Below are 22,533 nucleotides of genomic sequence, written 5' to 3'. Positions count from 1 at the left end.
AAAGACATCTAAGATCATCTAGTCCAACTGTCACCAATACTGCCCAATAAACCATGCTAAGTACTACATCTACCATTTCCTTAAACAACTCCAGGGACAGTGACTCCACCACTTCCGTAGGCAGCCTGTTCCAATATTTCATCGCTCTTTCTGAGATGAAATTCTTGTTAATATCCAATGTGAATCCCGGTGCAACTTGAGGCAATTCCCTCATGTCCTATCATTGATGTGTGGGAGAAGAGGCTGACTCCCAGCTTATCACAAACTCCTTCCAGGTAGTTGTAGAGAGTGATAAGATCTCCCCTGAACCTCCTTTTCTCCAGACTGAAAAATTCCAGTTCCTTCAGCCACCCCTTGTAAGACTTATTCTCCAAAACCTTTACAGCTTTGTTGCCTTTCTCTGGACGTGTTTCAGGACCTTGATATCTCAATGTCTTTGTTGTAGTAAGGGGCCCAAAACTGAACTCAGTACTTGAGGTGTAGCCCCTTAGTGCTGAGTACAGGGAGGTGTCATCTGCAAGCTTACTGAGGGTGCACTCAATCCCCTTGTCCAGATCATCAATGAAGATATTAATCATGGTTATCTGCAATACCGACTCCTGGGGAACATCACTAGTGACCCGTCACCAGCTGGTCCAGGTGGAATTAAAAAAATCAGCTAACTAAAGGATTTCTGCCTTGAACCATAGATAGACTGTATGATGTCTTTTGAGCTGTTATTACCTCTTTGTATCTATTCTATCTCTTATCTCTCTCTCCAGCTTCTGATCTCCTCCCCAGTATCTACCCTGTTGCTGTAAAGGCCTAAAGCTAATTGCATCACATACATTAATCACAGAAACAAAACTTCTTTGCAACCCCATCCTCTCAAATTCACACCCTAAATACCACCTTGCTGAGGTGCTGGTAATAATGAGCCCCCTCAGTGCTTCTGTCAGCTCCAACCCTGGCAAATGTTGTAGTCCTTCTATTTTCAGCTTCCATCAAAACCGAAAACTTCTTCAACAGCCAAACATTTCAGTGAAAGGCAGAGAGGAAAATCAGAGAGGCAGAGAGAAATATCAGCCAAAGCTAACCATACTATTAAACTATAATGCCAACTATATTACATCTCAAATGCACAGGGGAACAGCAACAGCACTTAAGCTTTAACTGCAAGTTCCTTTAGTGATTCATTTTAGAGCTTCAAAGTTACCATAACAACAGGTGTGGTTGGTTGTTTTTTTTGTTTGTTTGTTTGTTTTTGCTTTTTTGTATTTTTTGTGGGGAATTTTAAAAACTTCAGTGAGGAATCTGGCACACAAAACCTTACGTTCTTTGACTTTGACAGCCTACAAACACAAAAACTCACCTACTGTTTTGATAAGAAGACTGAATGGCAGATGCATCTCACTGTTTAAGGAAATATTTTTCTTTTTCTGCAGTACTGAACTTGCTGAACCTATTACAAACCCTAGCTCATCCATGGAAATTCAATGAGAACAGAAGCCAAAGAACCGAAAGCTGAGAGAGCGATTGCATTGGCAGAATACATGTATTGGCAGTGTTACAACTATGGCTAATTTACTGTAATAGTATTTGTGAAAGGGGGAAAGCAGAAAACAAGGAAAATTTGTTGCCTTAATTTTCTCTTTGAAAATTACAAGATAATGTTCTTCTCCTAAATATTTTGAGATGACGATAATTTTTAACCAGTTGAGGAAGAGTATATGCAACTGATAAACAGTCAATTCTTTTCCTTAATATGAAGTACTTGTGCTTCATCCACAGGGAAAAAACATCTGTGAACTGAACACTTTCATATTTTACCTTCTGATGTGACAAACACTTTTCTACCAATTCATCCATCTACCTATGTCCTTGGTGAATCACTTGAAAATTCATACTGCTTGGTCATTTCAAATGTATTCAATTATATGTAAAGTTAAATATCCTTAGAGTACTGCTTCAATGTTAATAACAGCAAAATTATATATGTACCATTAAAAGTTGATAAGAATTAAGATAAAAAATGCTCCGCTCTTTATGCTTTCAGCTAATATGTCAGGGCATGTATTGGTAAACATGTGAGAAAGACTCACATGGCCAGAATTCTTAATACCAAAGAATGAGAGAGAGTATCTGTACTTTTGGTGACAGGTTCGTAGACTCTTCCAAGCACATTGGCCTCTATGCATATGACACCTCAGTTCCTGTCATTGTATCAAAGGGTAATTCAGGTTAGAAGGGAACTCAGAAGGACTTTTATCCAGCATTTTGTTCACACCTCCAGCTTCTTTTCTGCAGAGCTGCCAGGCAGGCAGTCCCCAGCCTGTGTTGTTGCAGGGGCTTCTTCCTTCCTCGATTCAGGACTTGATTTGTTCTGGTATAATTTTCTTGGCCTCCTGACAGCCCTGTCCTCAAGAGTATCAGCTGCTCACTCTAGTTTGGTATCACCTGAAAACTTTTCAAGAGTGAGCTCCATCTTCTTCAGATGACTGATCACAGAATCACAGAATGGCCTGGGTTGGAAGGGACCTCAAGAATCATGAAGCTCCAACCCTCCCACCACAGGCAGGATCACCAACCTCCACATTTAATACTAGAGGTATAATACCAGGTGCCCAGGGCCCCATCCAACCTGGCCTTGAACATTTCCAGGGACGGGGCACTGATACATCTGCTAAGCAGGTTAGAGGCCAGTACAGAACCCTGCAGCAATGCAGTTTTTATTTGTCTTTTTTACTTGTCTGTGACATAACAACCACAAATCTCTGATCTTGATTACTCAATCCATTTTTTACCTATCTTGCTAGTCAGTCCACCCAGCAAAATACTAACGTCTAACTTGGATGCAATAATACAGTACAAAGTGATGTTGTTAGAGTGTTACTAAAATTGAAGTAAAGGACATATCTTCAGGCACAAACATAATTAGCATCCAAGCAAATATGTATATTCTGATTGTAAAATTTCACTTAAATGTTTGAACTCAAAAGCAAGTCAACTTCAAATCAACATAATCTTAAGTACTGACGAAGTTTTATTTTACCATTATTTGCACAAATAAATTGCAATGATGATACATGGAAAGATCTTTCACAGAAAATAAAATGTGCTCTTACTCCTAAACAAATTTTGCCAGGGTTTAGTACAGAGCAAAGAGCATTTTCACAATCAGGTTAGGAAGACTCAACCTTAATGTTCTTTAATGGATAAGACAATAACCTCTCTTCAGTCAAGTGCGATTACGCTACTTAACCTTTCATGTGATTTGACTAACACATTTATATTGAGAATAGGACCACATTTAGTGCATATAACAGTTTTTTTCTTTTTATTTCAAGAGTTTTGCTGTGGTTTTGAACAAACTCACTACAGGTTTCCAGCTTTGAAAATAATAATGAAGAAAAGGTTCCACATAAAGTAGTCTTGCAGGCTATCATAGCTCCAAAAGTAGTTATCACCTGCAAAAGTTTTCATCTAACCTTGAAATAATTAATATTGTTTAGGAAGAGTCAATCCAAGACTGTTTGACCCATTCTGTAACCCAAACACAAGCTGTGCAAATGGCATGACTGAGACCTTTTCCTTCAAGAGAGGCATTTTCCATGTCCAAGCTTTTTCCCCACAAAGAACTCTAAACTGAGATCTAAACAGATGAATGCATATAAACAACATGAGTCTCTGTGAGAAACTCATTTTCTCCCTGAAATTTTCTGCTTAATATAGAACTCATGGTGAATCAGAAGGGAAGCCACATCTTTGGCTGCCAAACAGATTCCGGTAGACAGGCCCTCAAGGTTCATCCATCTCAGCTTAAGGGGTTTTTCCAATTCTCAGAACAGAATATCAAGACTTTCACAAAATTAGCTTAAGGCTATTGTTCTTTACCTTCTGAAATTGTATCTATCACGCTATGTTTTTCTGAAAGAATTTTACCTTCTCTTTGCCCTACATAACACATCTAGTTATCCCATGTCACAATCAGTGGAAGGACCGCAGGTGGTGCCAAGAATGATTTTGTTCATAAAAATTTTGAGTTGTTGTCTGGAGATGTCTATCTCTTCCTATCAAATATGAAGGGATGTTAGGCTGAGTATGACAGGTGCCTTAGTTAAATATTCAGTTATGTAGAATATCTCAGGACCCCATATCACCAACGCACTGCTAGAACAGCTATTAAAATACACTGCATGCTATTAAAAGGACAAAAAAAAAAAAAAAAAACACCAAAAAACTCAGAGTCCAAGCCTAGAACTAATTTTATTAATAACATCCCAAACATTTTTTACTTTCCTTAACACTTTCAGCCTGGCTTACTGTCCAATGCTGCATAACTGAGTCATGTCTTTTTGTGAACCCTAACAAGGCTGCTAATGAAGCCCTTAAGGCTAGCTTTTTAGAACAATCTCTAATTTAAATGAATACATTACCATACTAATTAAATATTATTATCTTCCTTCACAGCAGGCTGTGTTTCTTTTTCCTCTTCATCTACCTAAAAAAATAATGAGCTAGATCCTGTACTTGAGAAACAGAACATAGGTACACTGCACTTTATAGACTTTCAGCAGTTTCTTCTTACTGAAGATCTGCAACAGTCATCTCACTCCTACAAATGATAAGGATGCTCATATTTTTTTCCACATTATGAAAGAAACACGGTCAGAGAAAAAAAAATGCATGATATGATGTAATAAATAACATGCTAGGAGATGTTCAGTTTCTGATTCGTCTTCATATTCATATGCACTTATCTTTGGTTTTCCTTTATTCTTAAAAATGTTCTATAAAAATATTTCCTTATCGTTCTTGTTTGAAAATGTTGAAGCTAGACTGAGCCTATTCTCTCTCTGGCAAAAAAGTTCTCACTTTTTAAAAAATACTTCCCCAAAATGTCTCGTTTCAACAAGCTTTCTACAGTGTTTTGCTCTGCATCTTTCTCTACGAGTATCTTGTATGACTACAGTAACTAAAACAGTACAGAATTAGAATGGCAGGGCCTGTATTAAAGCAGAAAGGAAAAAAAATAAAATAAAAAGAAACACTCTATGTGGAAGTACCACATAGATCACAGAATTTAAGCAAAGAATGAAATAAAAAAGATCTGAGTATAAATACTGATAGATTCTTAGTGTTGGGGGATAACAGGCAAAAAATTGCAATAACTTAGCCCTGCCAAGATGCTATTCAATCATATATGCAAAGGTAGGAAAAGCAGCCCATGTAGATTGGACACAAAACTGTATGGAGATGGTCAAGACTAGTGGTAAGTAACAATGTGTAACTGGATATCCAAAGAGAGAAAAGTCCTCACCAAACCACACAGCTGTGTGATTTGATGTTCCCTAAGAAACATTGTCAACATGCTCTTATATGTGATACTAAGGGGCAAGTAACAGCAGAAAGTGATGATATCAGAAGGTGTTTTCGTTACTATTGTATCACTACTAGATGACAACTTTCCAGATAACATTTGAATGTGCAAAATCAAACTGAATTGAATTGAAAAAATAAAATTAATTCCATTTTACATTTAGCTATAGAAAACATGGTTTAAGATTATCTGGACTTCTCTTCACCAACCATTTGGGAGAAAAGAAGAAATAATCTAATTTTAGATTAGATGAATAGAATAAGATTCTGGAGGTGCCTGTTACTTTCCACGAATAATTACCACAGACCAGGGATCCACTTTGAGAATGAAATACCCAAATTTAGGTACATGTCAGTAGCAAGCCTTAATGCTGTTCAAGTTCCCATCATTAGTGATTGTACAGTTAATACAGACAATGAATCTTAGGAAGAAATTCAGCTCACATCTGGAGCTACAATTCAGTTACCTATATAAACACAGACATCTAGTGCTATTCTGAACATTCTAAAGTTTTCTGGCCTCTACTTCCTTCTCTGGAAGGGTATGTATTCGCTACAGCTATAGCAGCATAACTACCATCTCTGATTATAGCTAAATTATAGCTTTCTCAGATAGTGCTAGACACATGTTTAGGAAAATAAACTGATCTCCAGTGCTGAAAAATTCTCTAGGACCTGTTGCACTTAATTTAGATGCCGTAGCAGAAGTTTACACACAGAGTCCGCCCATAAACAACAATACATAGAGTCCTTAGAGTTCTCAGTTCCCTTATATCTTGTACCTTTTGACATTCTCAAATGTATCCAAGATATCTTCACAAGACTGAGATACATGATACAGGAGAAAAGAGTTATTGTTAAAATGACAACTATTAATCGTTTGAGTCCCTGACAACATTTAATGTGAAGAGTAAAAGATAGCATGTCTGCAATCTCAGTTCTTTGTCCTAGGCTTGCTAAACATTTGATATGCTAAAAGAAAAAGAAACAATTCAAAAGCACTTACATATTAGATAAACAGACCAGTTCCTGAGTATGTCTGCAGAGCAACCTGCAGCACATATAACTTTCTAAATGGTCTACTTCACTTACTGTCAGGCCAAATGAACTGTAAAAGGAAAATGGCATCGAAAAGTAACGGGCTTTCATTTCTCTTCTCTTCTTATTTTATTTCAATACACCTTTGCACTTATTTCAAATTGTGTCAGACTCTGTAATCTCACATTATATAAATGCAAGTGAAATTACAAGTAAAGATAAAACAACATAGAAGTAGAACAAAAAGTGGCAATGTTTTATATTCACTCATGACAGCACCTCCCTCTGCCGTGGATGCATAACCATTGTATGGTTGGCAAAAAAAGCTGCAGAGAATGGGGCCCAGGAGTATTTACAGTAATATCAGCTCTGCTATTAGAGCAATGAAAATGCAGAAGTCTCTACAATTGAGTAAGAAAAGAGAGAAAGTGTTAGGGGAAAAAAAAAGAACAGAGGATGAAGAAGAAACTGATATGAATATTGAAATTCCTGGAGTGTACCTATATGTACAAAAAGGGACATATAATTAGAATCTCCAGGTATATTTTAGGCATCCAAATAACCAACAAAGATTTTCCTACATTTCTCAGCAATCTCATTCAATCTAAACAATTATCTGAAAGCTATTCTAATATCTGGACTAATCTTGAAATGATTATGAAAGCTAAGTTCAAATAAACATTAACAGACTGCTGACAATTTTACTTTTCTTGTGAATCTTGTAATCATCAGAATTTTTCAGTTCTTGGGTTAGAGTACATGGGTAGAATGTCCACTGCTGGACTATGTGAAGGATATGGTCTGAGAATAATTTGATAAAGAAGGAATGGATTGAAGAAGAATGTCATCCCTTTTGTTTCAGAAGGAAGCCAAATGCCCCTTTAAGGAGGACTTTTTAATAGTTTTGTGGGAACATTTTGTTTTCAGTACTCAAAATCTCCTAGAATTTCAAATGTCACCAGTCATGCTTGAGATTTACATGACTTTCACAAACATAAGATTTTATTTTTCATACCAGTGCCATATTGAATACCTCTTTGACATTTTTCCTGCTTTAATTCCTAGGGCTGTAAAGTTCAGACTATTCTCTACTGGAAAGTACTGATCTCTTCTTAGACTTGAATGAGTTGGATATTACTGGATTTTTTTTTTTAATCATAGACCTTATCTTTGATAATGGATGCATATATTCATGGAGGCAATGAATGAATATTTTAAGCTTGACGGTTAAGACTTACAGTAAAAATCAGGGCTCAAAAGGGAAGAGAGAAATGCTCTATGGATACCTAATGGAGCATAAGGAAGGCTGATGAAAAGAACAAGCAGATGTGCCCAACATAAGTTTGCTTTTTTTTTTGTCTTGTTTTATTCAATAAACATTTATCCTAATGGAGGGAGATCTGTGAAGCAGGAGAAAATATCCCTCTGCAACACTGTGCAGAATTTTCATCCATCTGACTGTTCAAATGTGCCTGTTAAGCAGTTACTCAATCTTAGCTCAATTGCTCCTAGCAAAGACACAGAAAGGCTAGATACTGGACAGCTCTGTGTGACAGAATCCTACATGACACATGAGAGATGAAGAGTTGCTTAAGAGCATCCTGGGAGCTAAGAAACAGAAAAAATGAGAATGGAGTTAAATAGACCCTTTTGAGATAGATGCCCACATGATCTCTTCTTGCTACTAGGGCAGGTGCTAACAGTTGATGTAACATGAACTATCTGAAAGTACTGGGCTTTGCAGCGAGGACTAGAGTGAAACATAGCTGATGGTATACTACAGCAGTAAGAGGAGGGAGCACAAAGGGGTTGCTGCACTAGAGAGAGGTGGTAGCACTTAGGAAGGACTGATGGAGATTGTGGGAGGAGTGGAGGCAGCCAGTAGAAGCAGATTCCTCCACAGTTCACTTTGGTGCTCTTCACTCAGAAAAACTAATCATCCTGAGCTGTGTAATGAGTGCTCCTGCTGGGGCTGCTGAAGAACAACCAGACAACCAGCAAGTACATGGAAGAAGGGAAGGAGGGGGAAAAGAGGACTGTAAAACACGTTTACATTCCAACTAAAATATTGTGTGCTACTGTATTTATCCACTATGTCTCTCAAAATTTGCTTGTAAAATGAAAGCTTTATGGCTTTAAGCATGAAAAAGGAGTTCCTGGGGCTGAATGTATCCCAGGTCTCTAGGGAAGTTTGTTGGTGTATTAATAGTGACTCCTTCAAACAAAAAAAGCCAATTTCTGTTGCTGCCAGTCTAATCCTAACATAAAGGTTGTGCACTGCTAGTTAGGGATATGCACTACTGCTTGCTTCTGCTTTATGCAGACATCACAGCAATGTTTCTTTTAAGGAAGATGCACAAAAGGAACAGAAATGAGAGACTGCCACTGTACTTCATTAACAGAAAGTTTCCTTGAGCTAAGTATTTCTACCAGGTGTTCAAAATAATAAGACATTGGTGTCAGTTCATGAATAGTTTAACTAGAACTTTGATGAGATGACAGGAACTTGTGTGCAGTATATAGAATTCAAAGGTTACTGCTGCCTTTGGAGACATCATTAAAAAGTTAGTGCAGAAATTCTTTTCCCTTATGCGGTCTCTGAGCCTTCTGAATCTAAAATCTCCATTAACACAGGATAAAACCTACAGTTGATGCAATAAAGTATCTAACTTGCATCATATTTTCAATGGCTCATGAAATAATTCTTCTAATTGAAGTTTCCTGTTTCTTTACCAAGCCAAGGGAGCAGAGATGTCTCCACAGTCAACTTAGACATCTTATCTTGAGCAGGCAGGATTTCCCTGTGTGTGTACCACTCTCTTTTGACTATGTAAGGAATTTTCATACTCGCTTTAGGAAAATTGCTTCACTGCATGTTTGAAATGTAGGCAAAATTAAATACCCATCTTAAACAGATGTGCTCCCATTCTGTGATTAAAGAACATTTTTTTTCCTAACAGCAATAACCACAGCTTTCTCTGGGTTCTGATGTAACAGATAATTAATTAGAGTAAGACTTTAAGCATATGTGATAGATGGATAAGCTACTTTCATAATTTATGCTATTTAACAATCTGAGGAGTCTTTATCTATAAACATAAAGACTTTTACATGATTTACAAAGCTAACATATGACCTGCTTTAGAATACCTGGCAAACTGTTTATCAAACTTTTGGAATACTACGGCTGAGTGTCTGCAGAAACTGGTCTTTTGGAGACATCTACTCAAACCTGCATACATCACTCCTTTCAGTTATAGGATTCATAGACTAAACACATCTTCCTTTTGTGTTAAAAATGTCCAAATATTATCTGAGTCAGTGCTTTGTGGGGTTTTGCTATTTTCTTTTTCATGGAGACTTCTGACTGCACCTTTCCAGTCTTTTGACAAACAATCACATAGCTGCAGTGACTGGCTAACACATAGTTCCTGTGTTTCTATTTACTTTTCTTACTGTTTTTTCTTTAAACACAAGGCAATTCTTAGATGTTGTGTCTCCAAAGTCATTCCTCGTCATGTAGTCAATAATTCAGGATTTTGTATATCAAAGAATCTTAATCAGAAACTCACTATAATGGCTACTAAAATCACTCAAAACCAATATGTGATTCAAAAGGAAAATTCACTGAGTCAGATTTCCACAATGCATTGCTGCCAGAGGAGCTGCATGGAAATTTCCAGCATTTTCAGACATATTTGATATTCCATATCAGAATAAAAGCCAAGGTTTCCAGTAGAATGACAGTTTAAACAATTAGAATATATTACATAGGAGATGCCAACTTTTTATTTTAGTACTTTCACTTTTTTTTTTTTTTATCTAGTCATTGTTGAAATGCTCCATTGTGATAAGGGATAATTTTTGCTTTGTATCAAATGTATACTGCTTTGTACAATAAAATGATATGTACTATATTAGGTATCAATAATACTCTGTCAAAAATGTTAAAGTGCAATTGAAGAAGAATCTACAGTAAAACAAAAAGCTTTATTTTATTGAAATAAAGTGTTTAGGCATCAGCATGAAATGACAGATTTGGAATGAATTGACACTTTTTCATTGAAAATTTCACTGAATTTGTGACAGTATCGTGAAACATTTACATTTCAGTGGAACTGTATTTTACATAGAAAACTAATGATGAATGCACGATGGCATTTTTAAGCAAATTTTTTTTTTTTTCAGTCTTGCATGCCCATTTTCCTAGAAAACAAGAATAAATCCATGAAATATAACTACCACATTACTATACTTCAGAATTAATTAATCAATTAATAACCTAGAGATATTGGTTATATCAGTAACCTTTGGTGTGCATTTTAACTTATATGTTTATGTTATAAACAGTTGATCCATAAGCTATATTTTATTTTTTATTTGTGGGAGTGTCAGTCTTATTTCTTGTCTGCCTGCAAATAAACGTGCAAGATAGTTTGAAGCTGATTTCTATTACATAATTTCCATAAAATTCTCGTTATTAAAGTCTCTACTCTTTTTAATCTAGAGCATGGTCTTTAACCATGCTAATTGGTAAAGCCCACTGTCTTTTTCTCAGCTTCTTTGCCAGTTCAGGCTCTGCGGGTACCAATGACACCAATGACTCAGAAATAAGCCTGCCCACGGAACTGGGAACTTCTAGAAGATCAGCACTAGGCATTTAGGAAAGGTTTTGAAGTTAGGTAGCCAAATTTTTGGTAAAAATCAACATTTCAGCTCTAAAGAAATGTACTCGAAAGAGAAATGGAAATTTAGCATCTGTTCAGTGTTTTAAATCAAAGCTTTACAAAATAATTCAAGATCAGAAGAAATGTCCATTCCTAACCTTCAGAAATACTGCTGCCATTTTTGTTTTTCCTCACCTGACATGTGAGAGCTCTGCCTTTACTTTACACCATTGCTTTTTACTTCTTACTCATTCTTCTACGGCAGAACTGATGTTTCTCTATAGTAAGTATTGTAAGAAAATCCGTATTTTTGTATAAAAACAGTGATGCCATCAAGAAGACAAGGTGACTCTAAGGTCTCATACTTGGTCTCAGGAAAAATGGAATTTGCAAACATGTTTCTTACCCATTTCTAGTTAGATAAGTGTTTTAAAATTTTTTTCCTCAAATGAATGGTATCCTAAAAGCCAAGACTGAAGAAGATCTTTTGCTTACTACTTACAGAGGAAGAGAAATATGATCATGGTAAACTAAAAATGGGAAAAAGAGCAAACAAGCCATAACAAAACAGAACAGGTAGCCTCCATCCTTTTGAAAAGTGAAGAATATAAATATAATTAACATTTCTCTTTTTCTCTGGGTTGATAACCAAACGTCTAATAGCAAAGCAAAATGAGATAGTACTGCCAATAATGGCAACCATAGCTTGCTACTATTTTTGAACTATGTCTTAAATGACAGTGGCCAGTTAGTATGAGGCAGGCCAGGCTAATCAGAGAGATAAATTACATATACAATTTTTTACACCGCCCTAAAAAAAGTTCTTATGAACCTAGAATATAGAGACTAGAGCCTATTAATACTCCACTTCAGATATGGTTGACAATTAGTAGGCATTGTAGTAAACGCTTCTTCCCATTTGTGTAGATACATGTATAATATCTAAGCAGAACCACAGTTAAAACAAGCTAATTGAATAGTGGCAGACAACGTGGTTTTGCTGAGATTTCTTTAGAACATAGTCTCAATATGTAAGACAAGACACCCACTCCACAATCAGCAGCAAGGATGACTGGCTCTACTTCTTATTATAGACTGCACTATTCTCCGGTATTTAACTGCATTTTTGCACCATGGTTTGCAATCTGCTTGAACTCAGAGTGACATATGAGTCATACGTGACATCTGAGAATAACTTCTGCTTGTGAATCACATACAAAACTGGGGACATTCCTTCTGAGTACTTAAATGAAACCACAGTTGAATTGGGCAGTATTTTTATTTGCTTCAGGAAAACAGGAAACTATTTCTCACTGTTCACAGAGAAATGTAAGTGACAGCCTTTACAAAATTAAACTCTGCCTTAGTCTAGATATTATTACACAGCACAGAGTAAGTGCCCAATGTAGAGTGGTGGCATCAGGGAATCTCTCATATTGTTGACAATTGTAGATTGGGAAATGGTAGAAAGTGGCATCATAAGCATTAGCAACTCTTCTTTTCTTACAAGCAAACAGCACTAGTGGTGCAAAATTAAAAGAAAAAATGTACCTAGGGTGTTCTGTCCCATGTGCTATGCTAAAATTGCAGGTAATTACACATAAGTGCTGACAGATACTTCCTAGTTCTGCCACACAAGTCTGCGAGGATATTCTTAACAGTCCTGCAGATATCATTCCACAGTGTAAACTTGGTACATTTTTTTCATGTTATTATTTACTGACAAAGCAATTGGCTTTATCAGTTAACTTTCTGAATGTGTATGCTTTCTTTATTTCCATAGATGATAATACAAATGTGGTACCATAGGCTAGTACGTCACCACATTGAGCAGTGCTTAATCACTTCAACTTTAATGACCTTTGTTTATTACAAGATAATTCTATATCTATATTTGATCAAACACTGCATCATTTTAGAAGCTCTTCAACAACTCCCAGCTGGAGTTTTCTCATATTTGCGAATTTTCTTCTCTTTACACCAGAAAAATTCTGTATCATTCAGTTATCTGCTTTTCCCACAAGATCTTTCAATCTCATGTTCCTACCCAGTCTAGTATCAGGTTTAAACCAAGTTATATTATCCAAAACCTACTGCACTCCTTTACGATACTAAGTTCTAACAATCACTGTGCTTGCCTGCTTATTAAGGCCAAGATAAAATAATGCTTATAATTTGTAGACTAATTTGAAATTTGAAAGAAAAAAACAAGAGAACTCTGACTCCTGAACAACATGGCACGTTTCTGAAACAGTTTTCATCATGCTAAATTATTTTCTTATTTTGAGTCACATTTCTTGGACTTAGACTGGATGTTCTGAACAATCAGACCTGTTCATTCATGGATCTCTGACCTCAACCCTAATATATTACCATAATGTGGAATTTTACTATTCAAAAGAAAATAAACAAAAACAAAACAAACAAAACAACAACAACAAAAACATCCAAGCAACAAACAACAACAAAGGAAAATAAACAGAAAATAGAGCAGAGGAGAAAGAAAAAGAAAAAGGAAAACAGAGGAGGAAAAGTATTAAAGCATTTCTTTCCCCCCAGTTAAAAAAGTTAAATCTGTGGTTCTCCTCTTAGAATAGGAATGTGTTTGTTGGGGAGTTGACTTTTGGCGTTTGAGATATATAGGGCAGAGGAAGCCAAATCTGTATTTTTAAGCAAATTAAATTATATATATATATATATATAATATATATATATAATATATATATATATATATATGTTTAACATATATATACATACATATATACCATATATATACAACATATATAACATAACATATATATATATATGTTTAAAATCCCATATATTTTTCTTGCCATTTTCAAATAAATTTTATGAATCTCCTCTTCTGCTGGTAATCAAGCATATAACGAATTATGAAATGCGACAGCATCTGATACAGTGAATTACCTGGTTAAAGGTTAACCAACATAACAAAAATAGAAAATAAAAAGGAAAAAAATGAAGTCAGCACAGAAGTACAGAAACCAGAGGACAATGGAGGCAGTGATGAAGACCAGGACTTGTATGAATGGGCCATTAAAGGACTGGATGCAACTGCTTTGAGAAGGGTCAACCTCAGCTTTGCAACAGACCATAAGGAGGGGAAAGTATCATCGTGAGAGTTACGGGGCTCATGAAACTGTGAAACTAATTATGGAGTATCAGAAAAAACTTCTAGGATTACATAAACTTTATTACAAGATGTTTATGGAAAGGGCAAAGGAGGGGGAAAGAGAATGATTGAGGAAGAAACATGACAAAATGGAGAGGAGAAAGCAGTCCAGGCCTGTCTTGTATGAGTAGTTGATCAGTATGCTAGAGACCCTGGGTTCTCTAGATACCACACAGGCTGGCCAAAAGGAGCCAGGCTGAAAGAAGCCCTAGCCCTGGAGCCTGCTGGATTTGGTACCTCTTGTGACATCTTGTAAAATCCTTAACACCAGAAACAGAAATACCTATCTGATCTAATTTAATTATGATCTGTATCTACCAGTATAGCTAGAATCCAAGTATTTGTTATGCCCAAGGTAAGCTTCTTGGTCTTTGTGCCTGATTTGCCAGAAATACTGTTTTAATCATCAGAAGAAAAACAACTAATCATTAACACCTGCAAATACTTCAGTATCTAGTAGCAAATATATTAAGGAGCACAGCTAAAGAATCTAATGAAATCTGATTTTACTTCAAAGAGACTCAAAGGGGAGGAATAGTGGGAAATATTTATAGAAATGAAGAATGTATGTAAAATACAAAAAAAACAGTATTGCTTTAATGTTTGCTATTACACAGAATCAATAAAGTGTAATCAGCTGTAATACTGCAATTTAATTAGGCATGGGAATCAAAGGCAACTGTAAAAATCATTTCCCCCCAACAGATGTCTCTGACTGTCTGTATCTCAAATTAAGAAAATTCAAGCTTTGTACCTATCAGATTTTTGTATTCTAGCTGTTTAATGAAACCAGAATTTCCTAAATGATTATAGGATCATGCATTTTAATACAAAATTCGCATTTCAAGCAATCAAAAAGTAGTTACTGCAAGGCAAGTCTGGAACTGCAGCATCTGAAAATAATTTACAAAGGCAGAGAATTCATTGCCTAAAACATTAGACAAACAATTATATAATGATGCAGTACATATCCAGAAGGAAAAAAAAATACACATTAGATTGCTTATTATGAGATCAGAGACCAATTCAGGTGTTTTTGCATTGGTACTTCAGTAGGTCCCTGTTTTCATGATATCTTAACATTGCTAATTATATTTTAAATGGTCAACAGAGTCATTTCATATGTAGTTACTGCTCCTGCAAATATTTCTCACATACTTAAAATATTAATACTTTTATATTTTTTTCAGAATAGAGACTTAGCAATGATAAAATAGTTCAATACAACACAGATTTAAAAAAAAAATATATCATACCTGATAAAAACAATTAACCTTTTTTTAATTTTTTTTCTTGCTTTTACACTTCAACATTTCATTTTATTTTTGATGTAGAAGTTCCAAATGAGACGAAAAAATACATTCCAACTTATTTCTAGCAGGGATCAAATAAAGTTTTGGAAGTCTCAGAGGAATTTTCTTTGTAACACATCTTTCCATTATGATTCTCTTGCTTTTGCATACATATCTTCAAAAGAAATGCAAGCTTCAATTGAATAACTGTATCTGTGAAATATACTCACGAATTTTTAACTGTTATGGAAAGAAATACCCAGGTAATTTTGAATTTTATGAAGAAGAAAACAAACATCAAGAATGTTAAAATTCTGGGAGTTGCACATTGCTAGTAACCTTATGTTTCCTTGTCTGTTTCTAGTACTCATTGACCCTTTCTGAAGAAACCTCCAGAGAAGTAACTTATGTCACAAGTATCTGAACACATAGCTTCCTTTTTCTTTTAGGCACAATTAATACATAAAGTTATTTTGAAGTATGCTGTACATATTTCTCATCCTCCTGTTGAAGAGTATCTCAGAGCACAGGTACAGGAGAGAGTCTGTACAGGTGTAACAGAAAAAATTGTTTGGACACAGGCTATAGAAAAACAGTTCAGATTCTGATATTATAATAAGAGTTACTCAAATATATGTAATTAAAAATATAAAGAAAGAAGAGACCATGTAGAAGAACAGCAGAATTTGTCTCAGTTAAAAGGATAAGCTTCAGGCTATTATCTAGCACATTACTACTAGTTAATATGTTTAAATATTCTCCAGCATACTCACCTCTTTTTGACGGTACTTAATTGCCAGTTTCAATCTTGCAAGATCATTGCCACTTTGTTCTTCTATTAAGCTATTATCATCTCTGTAATTAAGAATAATTTCCAATTCCCTGGAACTCCGTGTCTGATCCAGAAGATCTTTTGCAAATTGTTTGCACTGCCGCGACAGTTCCTCATATTCTGACTTAAATTCATTTTCAACTTTACTCAGTTCCTGCAGCTCCCAACTCAGCTGAAAAGCAGTAAGGAAAGGATCCTCACTGGACAGAGCAATCAAAGATGGGCTCGCCAGAGCCTTGTAGATATTGAGCCTAGATCGAGAGTGCCGAAGGCTGTCCACATCCGAACTTGAGACGCACTCAACGCAGTTACAGCGGACCTCATGTGGCCTTGGCACAGAGACCCCCTTCTGCACGAGGAGTTTGATGATTTCATAGTTGTTGGTGTGAGCAGCCAGAATAATGGGTGTGATATCTGGCGTGAATTCTGAAAACTGCTTGTCCAGAAGTATTGGTGGGACCTATAAGAAAAGGCAAAAACTGTTGCAGGCTTCTTAATTGACTGACAGCTACAGAAAATTATGGTACAGATAATTTACCAGCTTTACTGTTACTGATGGATTATTGCTTGTGGCCAGAAGCAAAGGAAACCCTTTAAATGTAACAATTCAATTAGCCAAGATAGCCTCTGTTCAAGTAACAAAACTGCATAAAGAGAGTTTGATTTTTAATAAAACCTGTTTTTACAGCCCACAGGCAGCAATTTGTTAGTGCAAATGAGTAAATAAACATGTCAGATACAAATGTTCTTGTCAGGTGTGTTGAAGCGCAAGCTGTGAGAAAGATGGAAATACTTTCTGATTTCTCACTGATTAATCTCACTTTTATAAGAGAGAGTCATGGAGGTGTAATTGTGATTCTGTGAAGGAAGCAGTGAACAGGAGACAGCAAGCTGAAGTTGCAGAATAAAAAAAGGGCAAATCAGTGTGAAAGAAAACATACATTTGCAGGAGAATTTTACAAATGTAAAATTGTAGTGAAACAAAGATACTGGCTGAAAAGATTTCACTAGTCTCAGTTTTACATTCACGTGTGCAGGCAAATGTATTCTGCTTATAGGAAAACAGGAGTAGGGGTTATCAAGAGGTAACACAGGGTCCCAAGAGAGGAAACATCACTGTGGATTTAGTTGTCTGTTGTGGTCCATGTTTTATCAAAACATTGCAAGATGTTTATTTTTAACCTTGTTTTTATTTTTTACAACATTTGACTCTAAATGTTTTGCAAATCGAGACATCTCATTAGATCTCATTAGACTAGTACGACAAAGACACATACATTTAATTAGCCAATATCAATTAAAAAAATGGTGTAGAGAGCAGCATTTATGGACAACTTTTGGTCCTCAGTTTGGTAATCAGGTACAAACTCAATCGGCTTCAGCTTGAAGAAGACAAATAATCCAAGCTCATGAGTTTGATATGCGCCTGGATATATAGATTTGTCTGATGCATATATCTTGTCTGTGATGTCACTGAGCAAAATGAGACACTTCCAATCCTCAAATCTCTCCAGCTATGTAGTTTTAGATTTATCTTCTCTGTTACTTGCATATTATACAGACAAAAAAAGAGAGCACATGAGCACACATGCATGCGTTGTTCCTGTTCTCTGAATCACAGTTAAATAAATCAGTGTTTTTTTTGGCTAGAAAGAAATGAAAATGGCAGTAGTGGCTCAAAGACTGCATTAGTAAAAGTGAGCTTTTGGTGATCTGGCTGAACAGAGGTTTTCTGGGAGGGATGTGTTGTGCTCTGCCAGCATCCACCGCGGCCAGTGAGTCTCCCAGCACTCAGGCCTGGGTAACAAGGTGCAGAGGCAATAGCTGGAAGGGCAGAAAGCTGAAGGATAAAAAGACATAGCTTCAAATCTTAGCAACAGTTCAGGCCATGCCTGTGTCACTTAGCATGTTATTATCTTTGTGCTGTCTGACAGTACTAAACTAATATTTGCTTCCAGCACTGCCAGAACTGAAAGCTATTGCAACACGTCATTAACCTCAATCTTCTCTGAAATGTTAATGGACACACAACTCTAAACAACATGGTATTACAGTGATTGACTTGTGTATGGGATTCTTAAAATCAAAACTCGCTTGTTTTTCTCCTTGTTTGTAAAAATATTTCATCTTAAAGAAACCCGGCTGTAAGGCTGATGCACACATTTTGGAATTCATTCCATCACAGTTCACCCAAATATAGAAATGTGCATTAAATCATTTCAGCCTTAACTTACAATGACATTTAAGCTTAAAGGGCAGACCCTGAGACTGTAATTTTAATTACATCATGAATTTAACCTCAGAATCTTTACATCCTATTTTAAAATTTCCTCCTCACTTAAACCAAAGATATTAAGAATGCCAAAGCAATAAGGTCAAATTATTCCTTCATCAGCAGCATAATGAAGTACTTACATTTTGAACTTATAGAATCATAGAATCATAGAACTGCTCAGTTTGGAAAAAACCTTAAACATCATCAAGTCCAACTGCAACTTAACCACACTACCCTAAAGTTATGAGTACTTGCTCTGAAGTCACTAGACCTACAAAGAATTTTAATTCCACAATACTGAAGTACAATTTCCTTTAAAGAAGCCAAAACATATAATGAGCACTCAGTGATATCAGCCACCGAATCTAAATCTTTGACAGAGCATTTTTAGAAAATATATGATTCTTCCTTAAATCCAGAGAGTAAAAAGCTACTAGGTCTTACAGACACTGACTGTGACTGTAACTCCCCAAGGCTCAGAAGGGGTGTGAATATGAGATACACTTTGGAGTTAATACGTCAAATGTGAGGCTGCTTAAACTTAGAAAGGTCAAATGATATTTGCCTTCTTATGTTTTATTGAATTTTTTTCCTATTTCAACCTTATTTATAGGGCTGAGCAAAGCAGTTCGAGGATTATATACTTTTACGTACATCTCTATGGGGGGTGAGTAGGAAAAAAAAACATCAGAAAAGAAAGAAAGCATGTCACAGATCTGTACATTTTATTGTTCAGGGACATGAGGTTTTTCTAATTGCATTCTTTTCCCCTGTGCTTGTTGTAATTGGGAATGAGTCAGTCTGACTTAGATACCTAAGAATTTTTTTAGATACCAATTGAAACAGCCCTCTTAAATATGTGTATAAATTCCCCTTATGGCTAGTGTTCCCTTTGCTATGACAGAAAGAGAAATCTGGTATAAATTAATGCCAAACAAGTCTGAGACATTTTATCCTAGGCAAAATGACATCAAGGTAGAGAATGATTTCTGATGTCCTGTTGGATATTCAGGAAATAGCCACTCTGGAAAAAGAAGGAATAGAAACCCTATGTACATTTCTGTCTCTATTTAGATTTCTCATAATGATTCTCATTCCTGCAGTACTCTAACAGAGAGATTTAAAAACCCCAATGTCCTTTTATTTCTTTTTTAGGTGCAGGAGACCAGAATCTATGTAAAGAAACTTTTTTTCTTGGATAGCTCAGTTCCTACTAGTTTGCTTGAGTCATGCCTTTATAAAGACATATATACAAGACAGACAGAAAAATGAATACATATGTTCTCTGATGGAGTAAAAAACTATATTAGGAAATTAATATTACAAGGGTGTGTTAGCAAGCTCATCAATTAGTTCAGAACTATTTCTGTACAGCTGTCAATCAACCAAACATCCTGGAAAGACTGAACTTTGACTTTCTGTACAGCCCACAGCATACAAGATATCCCTATGCATATATAGTTAACTGATTCAGACTCTAGTTAGTTGATTTCTCCTGTTCCTTAGTTCCACATTGTTAGATTATCAGCTGAAAAAAAAAGAAAATTTCAAAATTTCAAAATAACACCCTACCTGCTCTAACTCCTCTCAAATGCATTAAGTTCCTTATAAATTTCTATATATTTTAAATAACTTGAAGGTATAACTTCAAGACAATTAGGGTTCAGTTGCCACATCACTGGAAGAGTTCGGATCTTGTTTATCCTGAAAGCTGAAACTCTCCTCACAGTTCTGCAGAAATAGCAGGCTCACAATGGTGTCCCAGATATGGGGAAGGGTTCCTCTTCCCATGCCAGGATACTTGCTGTGCCTTGAACAGCTGGAATGTTGCTTGGTTACTGAGCATCAACAGCAGTTAGGTGGATGGAAGATGCCAAAATGAGCTTAAGAAAAAACTCACTTCAGAGCAGCGTGTGTGTGATATGCACCATGTAACAGCCATCTGCTATATTGTCATTTTCATGCTTTCTGTAGGTAGCTTTCCTGGCCTCTCTGGAAAGGTTTCAACTTGTTAATTACCCTTGTACTCCCTACATTTCCTAAAAGATTTGTGGAGGTTAAGTACCAAATGCTTAATGTAAACTGTTTTCCCATTTTATTTATTTATTTATTTACTTACAAAATTCTCCCTCTACATCTAATTTTTTCTACATCTAATTTTGGTCAGAAACAGATGTACCCATAAACTCTCATCCTTGCTCCAAGACACTGTAAATTAACTAACAGGAGACCAGAGACTGAATGAAATGCACAGCAACCTATAAATGTGCAATGAAATTTAAATTTCAGAGATATTGTATCTTCTTGCAAATGCACACTTCGAATACTAATTAAACACCTGAAATACTAATTAAACACCTGAACTTCTCTGGAGATGTTCAAGACCTGCCTGGATGCCTACTTGTGTGACCTGGTGTAGGGAACCTGCTTCGGCAGGGGGGTTGGACTCGATGATCTCTGGAGGTCCCTTCCAACCCCTACAATTCTTTGATTCTGTGATTCTGTGAAATGTTGCCTGTGTAAATTCAGCACATAAGATTTCATTACAAATTTTACAAATTATGTCTTTTAACATTTTCACACTCACAGTTCAGCTCAATGCTGTAAAGATGCTTAATGCTCCTCGTTTTTTTTTGTTTTTTTTTTTTCTGGCATCTGTCCACAAGCCACAGAGATGAAAGAAATGGGGCAGAACATATCTGAGGTCAAGTGATGTTAATCATTTTGGGTCTGAATTAAATATGAATTGCTGATGTACATTTAAAATATTAAAATATTGATTCTTATTTAAAATATATTAAGACTTCAAATTACTAGACATGTAAGGCCACCGCCCACTTGTGTTAAATTATAGGATCTGTTTCACAGTAAAATGGAAGGAGTGATTAGCCTAGCTAAAATAACATCTTAGCCACTAACTTTGTGGTGGGAAGATTTCTTTGGCTGCAGTTTTGAAATGGAAGTGTCTTCTGTCAGATTCCGAATGCTGATATGAAGAGAAAAAGTGGGAGATACATTTCAGGTGAAAAATAACAGTCAATTTGACTTAAGGCAATCCCAGCTGGCAACTTATCTGGACCTCAGGACATGAGATTTGTTCCCAGTTCTGCTGGTCACTTCAGGTTGCCTAGGCAGACCATCTCTTTCTGCTTTTCCTAGACTTGTCTACTTTTTTGAACAAATGATGCAGAATTTTATGAAGATTTAGCAAAAAATAATAATTAAACCTCAGATTTTGGTGTGGCCACATCTGAACAAATATGCGCTCTCTTCTTTCTTTTTTTTTTTTAATTTTGAAACAGAGCTTCACTCCAAAACTTGCCTATAGAAAGGATAGAAAGGAACTATCGTTTGGATTTAGATAAAATTATCATGATGAAACTATTTTATCATTTCAGTACTAAAGACTAATTTTATTAATGTCCTTAATATTTTCCCAACAAAGTATTATTTTGTCAAGTCAGCCCAGAGATGTTCTTTAAAAGGGATGCTTCAATAAACATATTAAAACAGATATCTAAATTTATATAGCTCAAGTTTGGTAAATACTTGCTTTAGCGTATGACCCAAAATAATTTACTTAGCAGACTGTGCTCTGAACTAGCTCACAATTTAGTGTCTGAGCTACTTCATGCTAATGCCAGTCTGCATCTAACCCTAACTCACATCTCCAAACCTGCACCAGTCATCATTCTGTCCAGTTTTCCAGTTTGTGAGCAGAAGGTATTAACAGTTAATGCTAAAACATGCTATCTGTAGGAGTTTTCTTTTTTCTATCCTACTTTAGTAGGGCACCGAGCTGCCAGTTTTGCTTCTCCTGAAAACCTGAAAACCCACTTCAGTGTACACTGTAAGAGTCGTAAATATGTCTGTGGATC

General features: G+C 35.9%; 1 protein-coding gene across 1 annotated transcript in view; it reads right to left on the bottom strand.

The window, feature by feature from the left end:
- Positions 1-22,533, bottom strand: part of TRPC4 (transient receptor potential cation channel subfamily C member 4) — a 142,844-nt gene that overhangs the window by 50,690 nt on the left and 69,621 nt on the right. The window contains exon 3 of the mRNA XM_048929110.1: positions 16,322-16,840. Within this exon, the coding sequence (XP_048785067.1) occupies positions 16,322-16,840 (519 nt within the window). The remainder of the gene's footprint in view (positions 1-16,321; positions 16,841-22,533) is intronic.

The sequence above is a fragment of the Lagopus muta genome, chromosome 1 (genome assembly GCF_023343835.1).
Source record: "Lagopus muta isolate bLagMut1 chromosome 1, bLagMut1 primary, whole genome shotgun sequence".
Taxonomy (NCBI): Eukaryota; Metazoa; Chordata; class Aves; order Galliformes; family Phasianidae; genus Lagopus; species Lagopus muta.
The sequence above is the reverse complement of the archived record's forward strand: the minus strand, read 5'-3'. Positions and strand labels throughout refer to the sequence as shown.